The sequence below is a fragment of the Cibotium barometz genome, chromosome 56 (genome assembly GCF_041138505.1).
Source record: "Cibotium barometz isolate CiBa-2024 chromosome 56, ASM4113850v1, whole genome shotgun sequence".
Lineage (NCBI taxonomy): Eukaryota > Viridiplantae > Streptophyta > Polypodiopsida > Cyatheales > Cibotiaceae > Cibotium > Cibotium barometz.
This window is the reverse complement of record NC_141101.1, coordinates 17430272-17439157: the sequence shown is the minus strand read 5'-3', so window position 1 is coordinate 17439157 and position 8886 is coordinate 17430272. Positions and strand designations below refer to the sequence as shown.

The following is an 8886-nucleotide window of genomic DNA, read 5'->3' as shown; positions in this document are numbered from 1 at the left end:
AGGATGCACTCATGAAGGGAGTACCACCATAGATCCACTCACCACCATAGGGAGTAGCACCTACACATGGGAAGTCTAACATGACATAGCCATGAAAACGTGGGCTATAAGCTCTAAGAAAGGTAACCATGTATATCTCAAAATAGTCAAAAAGTAATCAAAAGGTACAATAGATGTTTGCTAAGTTACTCATATAGCCACTTACCTTGAAATGTTTCCACACTAGCCCATGCCTAAAGCCTATGTGCATCAACCCCAATGTGTACATGTGCTAGTGGAAAATAGCTTTACAATGTTTCTATGAGTACTAGTCTCAATCTTGTAACCTAACTGAACTTGAGTCTAAAGCTTTATTATCTCTCACACACAAACTCATGATGGGTTCCCTTCACTTCTATCCACCTTGGCTCACCTTATCTCCATGGCTATGGAGAGCTCTAGATCCATGAATTTGAATAGTCACACTTAATAAGGGTAGCAAAATCTTCACCACACGCCACCTCTTTAAGTAATCTCAATAGTCAAATAGATTCACATGTGTGGCAACAAATGCTATCCTATATTATCCCATCGTCGATGAAAAGAGAAATCGACTACTTAAGAACAAAGCCTAGTAAGAAGTAGTATCATGTCATTGAGCATGTGCTGTCAACATCGCCACCAATATGAGTATGTGTACCCTAATAAGGGTCTTATACACAAGATGCCATAAGTGTTGAAATGAGTGATGCTAGAGTGCCAAGTCACCTAGCTAAGTTATCCCACATGAGCTATCATAGCTTTGTTGTACTCTCCTCATATAAAAGAGGACTATTTCAAGCAATGCAAAATGTAACAAGCTCTCAAGCCTCTCTATGAGTACAAGTCTCAATCTTGTAAACTAATTGATCCTGAGTCTTAAGCTAAATTAGCCTAGTTTATTCATTATGTTTGTTATTAGGTATGACCCACCTTAGCTTAGATTATCACTAATCACATGCTAATTAGATTAAGATTAAGATCTAATTAGATAGTTGATTGTCATTAGGGAGCTTGATCTATGAATTTCATCAATAAGAAGTTTGAGTACCATGCAAGTACCAAGAAAATAAAGATAAGACTTTGAATGGCTTTGCATGGGGTTGAGATGAAATTCTACTCAAACCCTAATTAAAGAATTCATTTCAAGGTTAGTGTTAGCTAGATAGATCAAAGATCCAACTAGTACAAAGTTGTAGAAGTAAAAGGAGAATCTTATTATTGGACGTCTTACCTCCTAGATCCATAAGAGAAAAAGGGGGTTTGCATTTATGCAGCCTAAAATCTCGTTATGCCTCCTTGTAGTAACCTTTATGGAAAAGGAAGATAGAGTCATCTTGGTCTCAAAACTCCATCCCAAGGAAGTGTACTCCAAAAGACCAAGATCGGTCATGTCAAACTCCCTCTATAGTCTTGCCTTCATAGCCTGGATCTTTTTCTCATGATTTTTTGTGATGCTCAAATCATCTACATAATGTATAATTAGCATGTGCATATCTTCCTTTAAACAAAGGTTAGCATTATCATTGCTTCTCTTGAGACCAACATGAAAGAAGAATGCACCTATGATTATACCACACCCTTGAGGCTTGTCAGATCCAGCTTAATGCTATGGGTGATAAACATCAATTCAAGCAATCAACTTACTTTTTAAATCATTCAATTTATACTCTCCCTCTCTATGCAAAAAAAAAAAAAAAAAAAATTACAACCCACTAGTAAGTACTTAAAATTTTGAGGAAAAGAAAAGGTCGAGGAGCAAAGTGTCAAATTTGGAGAAAAACAACTCATGAGAAAAAACAAATGTAATATATAGGAAACATAATTTAAATAACATAGACTTTAGAAATTTGAGAGCTAGAAATGTGAGAGTGTTCCAAGCAAATTGGAGGGTGTCTATAGTGTGTATTGAAGTGAAAATAAAATTGGAGGGTGTCTATAGTGTGTATTGAAGTGAAAATAAAATTAGAACCCACTAGTACCCACTTACAAATTTGTTGAGAGAGAGAGAGAGAGAGAGAGAGAGAAGACCAAATTATCAAGTTGGAGATACTCAATCGATGGGAAAATCTATATATATATTGATAAAGTTTTAGAAACAAGATAGACTTGTTGAGAAGGGAATCTCCAAGCACATCCAACACCAAACAACAAAATGTAAAGGATGTGTCAACAAGACTCTCCACTTAATGGTATCAATGTCACTAAACATGATGGAATTTTGAAAAAATAATATATAAAAGAGGAAATATACAAAATCTTCAAGAAATTAAGATCCAACAAGTAATGAACAACCAAGAACCATAGGTTAATGGAGGAATATAGTAAGAGCATGTATACACAACAAAAAAACATGTGAAACAATTTTCAAAAATGAGTAACAAGGTGGTAGATTGATGCTTGGTGTGTGAGGTTGTTGCTAGTAGCTCCAAAAACTTAAAATATATAAGGTGAACTTTGCAATATATTCATGTAATGTAGGATAATTAAATCATACCGAAAACATAGAGATTTTGAAGCATCTTGATTCTTGAATCCAATATGAGACAAAAAGATGGGCCAGTAACACACAAATGCTACAGAAGCATCAATGGTTCCACTTAAAAGCCATAGAGGTCCTAAAGGGCATTTAAACGACCGGCCACAAAGAGTAAGGACAAAAGCGGCCTAATGTGAACGCGGTGTTTGAGAGGTTGGAGTTCTACGCCAAGCAATCTTATCCAAGCTGTCCATAAAAAGTCTCTTACACAGGAGAACGCATTAGCGCAGCTTAATTATACGTGTTTAGCGACTTGATTAGTGAGAAGATGGCACCTCCGCATGCCAATTCTGAAGTGTCGCGGGAGAGATTAAGAGATCTGCATGGTTTTGAGCGCAATTCTGTGCAAGTGATTGCAGAATCGGGAGTGCAGGAGGTGCCGGAAAGTTTCGTTCAGCCGCCTGAGCTTCAGCCCAACCTCAATGAATCATTAGAAAGCGTGAGTGATAGTGTAAGAATACCCATTATTGATATGCGCGAATTCAAGGGAGATGGAAGGGCTGTTGCCATATCAACACTAGCTGCAGCATGCCAAGAGTGGGGTTTCTTCCAGGTAATTAGTGCCTGCTTTTTCCATCATTACAGACATAAATCATTAGTAAGCTTGCTTAATTACAGCAGGGTTTCTTCCAGGTAATCAGTGCCTAAGGGCATAAATCATTAGCAAGCTTGCTTAATTAGAGTAGGGTTTCTTCCAGGTAATCAGTGCCTAAGGCAATAAATCATTAGCAAGCTTGCTTAATTAGAGCAGGGCTTCTTCCAGGTAATCAGTGCCTAAGGGCATAAATCATTACCAAGCTTGCTTTGTTAGAGGCGATTCATAATTCCACTTTACTAGGTATAGCTTTAGATGCTAATTTACCGTTTGAAAACTTATTATCTATTTGCATGTCAATATTCTAAGTGTAGCTTAAGAAGCTAATTTAACCATATAATATTAGTATATCATATGGTATTCTAAGTGTAGCTTAAGAAGCTAACTTAACCATATAATATTAGTATATGAACTTATTATCTATTTGCATGCTATTATCCTAAGTGTAGCTTAAGAAGCTAATTTAACCATATAAAATTAGTATATTAACTCATTATCTATTAGGATGTTAGTATGCTACGTATAACTTAAGAAGCTATTTTAACCATATATACTAGTTTATTTGCATGCTAGTATTCTGAGTGTAGCTTAAGAAGCTAATTTAACCATATAAAATTAGTATATTAACTCATTATCTATTAGCATGTTAGTATGCTAAGTATAAATTTCAACTATATAAAACTAGTATATTAAGTCAAGTCTATCTATTTGCATGTTATTATTATTTACCTTAGTTGGGTTGAAATAGGTTGCATTATTGCTCAAGCTATATGACTCAAATTGTATCTAATTAAAATTGCGAGGTTGCATCAATATTTGATCAATCAAGATTTTTAGATGAAACTACATTAATGTGTTAACAGGTAATAAATCATGGGGTTGATGAGAAAATATTAGAGGGCATGAAGGTGGCAACTCGTGGGTTTTTTGGGCTTCCCATGGAGGTTAAGCAAAGGTGGGCTATGAAGGAGGGCGAGATTGAAGGGTATGGCCAGTTCAACACAGGAAGCCAAGCTGCAACTGATTGGGTGGATATTCTTGCTCAGTATGTGGCACCCGAAAGCTCAATACATGATCACCTTCTCCCATCTGAGCCTCCATACTACAGGTCATTCTTTGCCCTATTACTCCATCTCCTTAAGCTCGTTACATTAATCACACTCACCACACATTAATAGAGCATTAATGAGTAGCTATCAATTCATCAACCACACATTAATTTGTCATTCATTGACCTGTTGATTCATCTTCTTAAGCTCATTAAACATTTATCACATTACCCACAAATTATTGAGTAGCTTTTAAGTTGATTAATCACCATGGCAGAAATTCAATCCCAAGAAAAGTTCATGTAATTATAGAAAATCCCATTCATAGCACTAACAAAGGGACACATGAGTATAAAATCCACATCACCATAGAAAAGTTTTATTTTAGAGATTTGATTTGTGAACCTTAGTTTATGGTATGACACATGTAATCATGGGTCTACTATAATGCCTATAGCATGAGTACATTGCCAACTAGTTAGAAGGAGACAGTAAAAATGTACTACTTTTTTTCACATAACTATCTTGTTGCCAACTGTGATTATAATAATTAATGAACATTTTTACTAATAGAAACTAATGTTTATACCATAATTTATGGTCATTAGAAATGGTTATTATTTTCAAAGATTTACTGGAAAATTTACAAGTATATGATAGGTTTTAATTAAAAACATGTGATACACAAGGATGTAAGATTAATACCTCTAAATTTGTGGAAGGGATGCATTTAAATAGCCAAAATGCACAAGTAATAGGCATGATTAATGGGTTTTCAAGACAAGTGTATGGTCTGGCCTCGTAAACATGAGGAGCAAACTTAGAGGAAATAAAATGCCATGTATAGCATTGCTTGAATATAGCATGAGTAATCTACTAGTGGTGGACAAGGAATGGAAGATCATGCATAAGTTTGAACTTTAATTATGTGAATATCATATTTAAGCTAACTATGAACATAGATAAATAAATCCACAAATTTGTGTGATTACTTTTTTTAAATTCCTTGAATGCCATCATGCATAGGTAGCATGAGTAGTCTACTAGCTAGAAGGAATGGAAACTCATTGTGTGAATATCATAATTAACACTAGTTCTGTAATTGGACACTAAAGTGTCCTGAGGACACTAAAGTGTCCTGAAAGTTAGCATTTTTCTTGAATTTTTGTGGGCAATCTATTAAGAGTTTTGAAATGCTTAACATCCACAGATGTTCCTCAAGACCCCAAAAAAAATTGAGATTTTTTAAATTGCACTTTTCTTAGCTTTTGCAAGGCAATATTTTAATTTTCTTAGACACATGCTGATAAAACGTATGATTTTTGCTGTTTTCAAAATAGTAGTAATTTGTACATAACTTTTAGAAGGGACATAGTTTGATCATGAAACTTGGCTTGATGGAAAGCCCATGATGTAAACTAAATCTTGGAATCATCAATCGATAATTATTGGATAAATTTTTGACTCGCTAATATTGAAATGATGTTTTTTATACAGGTGGAGCATGAATTTTTATCCTTCCATATGCAAGCTAATAATGTAAAACTTGAGGTGCACCCATGTTATATAGGGTAAATACTGCTTTGTTTTGAATTTTCCAAAACTTTAGAGCCACTTTTTGGGCCTCTTCTCATACATGGCCTTTTGCGCAACCTGTTTTTAATACGTAAAATGTCTAATTATGAGCCTAATTTTGATTTTCATCAAAGGGAAAAGCTGTGTAAGTGCATTATTTGTTGTAACTATAGGTGTAGACTACTTGTGCAAGCATAGTTATTAGTTTTTGAAAAAAGATGATCAAATTTTGTATTTTTGTTTTTTACAGTTTTTTAGAACTAGGCGATAAGAACCTACTTAAGTGGAGGCTAAGTTAGTGTCATACACATCAAATTATGGCTTATTTATCTCATCTCAAGCATGAAAACCAATAATCAACATTCTCATTGATAGGGCTACAATTTTTTTTAGTGGTGTGATTGAGTTTTGATAATACGCGTTACTTTTGCTGATTTTATACAACTTTTTTGGAAAAAATTCTAGGAAAGGAAAATGATTTTTTTGGTGAACTTCTACCTCCTTGGACTGATGTATGCTATCAAAATATCTTGGGAAAAATGCTATTGATATCATTGGATTTTTTTTTGAGAGAGAATGATGCTTGCATATTTGGAAAAATCCTGAAAAATCCTGAAAAATGTTCATTTTCAAGACATATGCTACTTTGTTGCTTATGTACTTCCAAATAAAAAGGCATTTTATATGTTTAGCATTTTTTACATAAGCATAGGGTTATGTTCTACATGCCCAATGAAGCATTTTGGGTTTTAAAGCCTACATTAGGAGTTTGATTTTTTTTCGCAACCCCCGGACACTCAAGTGTCCTGTTTTGGTACCAAACTAGTGTTAAGCTAACTATGGCTGAGTCTACCCTGCATCTCCGGAGGTTTGACAAAAACTCAGTACGAAGGGCTTTGTGTGAATATATGCTCGTGTGTGTGTGTGTGGAGTGCGTATGTGAGAGCATATCTTGATACAAAGATCTACACCCACTATTGGGCATTGATGACGTTAGTGGGGATGTCGTAGTATCTAGTCCATACTATACATAATGGAGTTGATAGTTATAGTCTTGTAGGTTGACTACCTTGAGTATATAACATGCATGTTCCTAAAAGGTGAATTTGGGCATGTTCTTGGATTCATTTAGGTATATATATATAGATAAATCAATCCACAAATTTGTGTGATTACTTTTTTAATTTTATTATTATTATTATTTATTTATTTGGCAGAGATGCATTAAGAGACTATATAAATGAGATGAAGGCAGTAACGTATGAGCTATGTGGAGCCATAAGTGAGAGCCTTGGGCTAGGTGCAAGCTACATCGAGGAGACAAGCGGGGTGTTCTCAGCTGCCTTGCGTTTAAATTATTACCCACCATGTCCACAGCCCGGCCATGTGTTGGGCGTAGGATCACACTCTGATGGAGGGACCATCACCCTCTTGATTGAAGATGGAGCCACCGGTGGCCTCCAAGTGCACAAAGATGACAAATGGGTCACCCTCAAGGTTGCAAGCCCCAATGCCCTCATAGTTAACGTGGCTGACATGCTCCAGGTAATGACCACCTTGCTTGCTTTCATCACCTCAAAAAGGAAAGAATTCTCAAAACTTTTACCACATTTGCATTCCTTGAGGTGTTTCACACAAAAAGGTGCCATTAACTTTAACACAAGAGTTACATATAATTCCTTGTATGCATAAGGATTTCACGAATATACATAAGCAAGTTAAAAGGCTTTTCTAAATGCATATATGATATAAGTTTTGGATATAGTAAATTGGCAAGACTTTTTATTACTATCTTATTTTGTGTGTGTGTGTGTGTGTGTGTGTGTGTGTGTGTGTGTGTGTGTGTGTGTGTGTGAGTGAGAGAGAGAGAGAGAGAGAGAGAGAGAGAGAGAGAGAGACTCAAAACCTTTTATAGAGTAAATAAGAGTTTGCATCAAGAGAGAGAAAGCATTGACTATTGATATTTCATAGAGTAAATAAGAATATAAGTCTTGTAATTGAGCCCCACAAAAGTGGTTTAAGGTTATTTTTACAATGACTTATTAACGAAAGTCTCTAAAAGCCACTTCAATAAAAGTGGCTTAATGCTAGTTTTTCTTCCTTATTGGCTTCTTGATGATAATGCAATAAAGCTTCATTATTCTAAGCTCACTCACAAATTTACAATCAAATGATTTAATGGTCTACAAAATGATATGGTAGACTTGGACTTTTCAAGAAACTAAAGTGTGTAATGGATGGATGCCAGGTGATCAGCAATGGAATATATAAAAGTGTAGATCATCGAGCAATAGTCAATCAAAAAATGGAACGCTATTCTATAGTGATGTTTTTCTACCCTGAAATTTCACCAAAGATCATAGTGAAGCCAGCTCCAAAGCTTATCTCTAAAGTTAACCTAGCACAATATCGAGAGATAAGCTATCTTGACTATTTGAGCTTTTACTTGGGTGAACGCCAACCTGGAAAAGCTCGTGTTGATACTCTCAAGATCCAATAAGAAATACTCTTACATGGGTTAACACCAACCTTGAAAAGATCTTATTGATACTCTCAAGATCTAATAATAAGTATGCTTATGTATGTAAGTTAGATATTTCTAGTTCTTGTCTTTATTTAAGAGAACAGTCAAGAAAATAACTTTACCTAAAATCTTATGAGGACTAGAAGTTGTATATACCTCCTAAAGGGATTTTGTTTATGCTATATCATCACATCTTGTCACACTGATTACATTCTAAAAGAGTATATTATCCATATAGGTATCTCATTGATTACATTCTAAAAGAGTATATTATCCATATAGGTATATGTCTAATACTTCCATGTAAAGGTAGCTAGTGGTAACAACACACTTCCATACATCTCATTGAAATGTCCATCTTTTATCTATTTTTTTAAAATAAAACCACACCAATATAATATAGCACATTAAAGAATGCACTTGATAGTGAGTCACAAAAAATAAAAAAGAGCCATTTTCAAAAATCTATTGTGGAGATTTCAACTGTAAAGCAATTCTAGGTGCACAAATTGTAATCAAGAGCTTTATTCCTTTTCCCTTTCAAAATTTTGTATAAATCTACATTCTAAATTTTGTTTTGTTCAGG

The 8886-nt window shown here is 34.8% G+C and overlaps 1 protein-coding gene across 1 annotated transcript; it reads left to right on the top strand.

The window, feature by feature from the left end:
* The first annotated feature begins 2707 nt into the window (after positions 1-2707).
* Positions 2708-8410, top strand: LOC147606967 (jasmonate-induced oxygenase 4-like). Its single transcript, XM_086791202.1, has 4 exons — positions 2708-3110; positions 4016-4260; positions 6994-7321; positions 8025-8410. Exons 1-4 carry the CDS (start codon positions 2826-2828, stop codon positions 8274-8276), a joined length of 1110 nt encoding a protein of 369 aa, XP_086647328.1. The 5' UTR covers positions 2708-2825; the 3' UTR covers positions 8277-8410.
* Positions 8411-8886: the final 476 nt, after the last annotated feature.

Bases quoted from the DNA above. Each gene is read 5' to 3' on its own strand.
- LOC147606967 (XM_086791202.1), top strand. From the start codon at position 2,826: ATGGCACCTCCGCATGCCAATTCTGAAGTGTCGCGGGAGAGATTAAGA. The intron at 3,111-4,015 runs GTAATTAGTGCC...ATGTGTTAACAG, and splicing joins AAGAGTGGGGTTTCTTCCAG to GTAATAAATCATGGGGTTGA. The intron at 4,261-6,993 runs GTCATTCTTTGC...TTTATTTGGCAG, and splicing joins TCTGAGCCTCCATACTACAG to AGATGCATTAAGAGACTATA.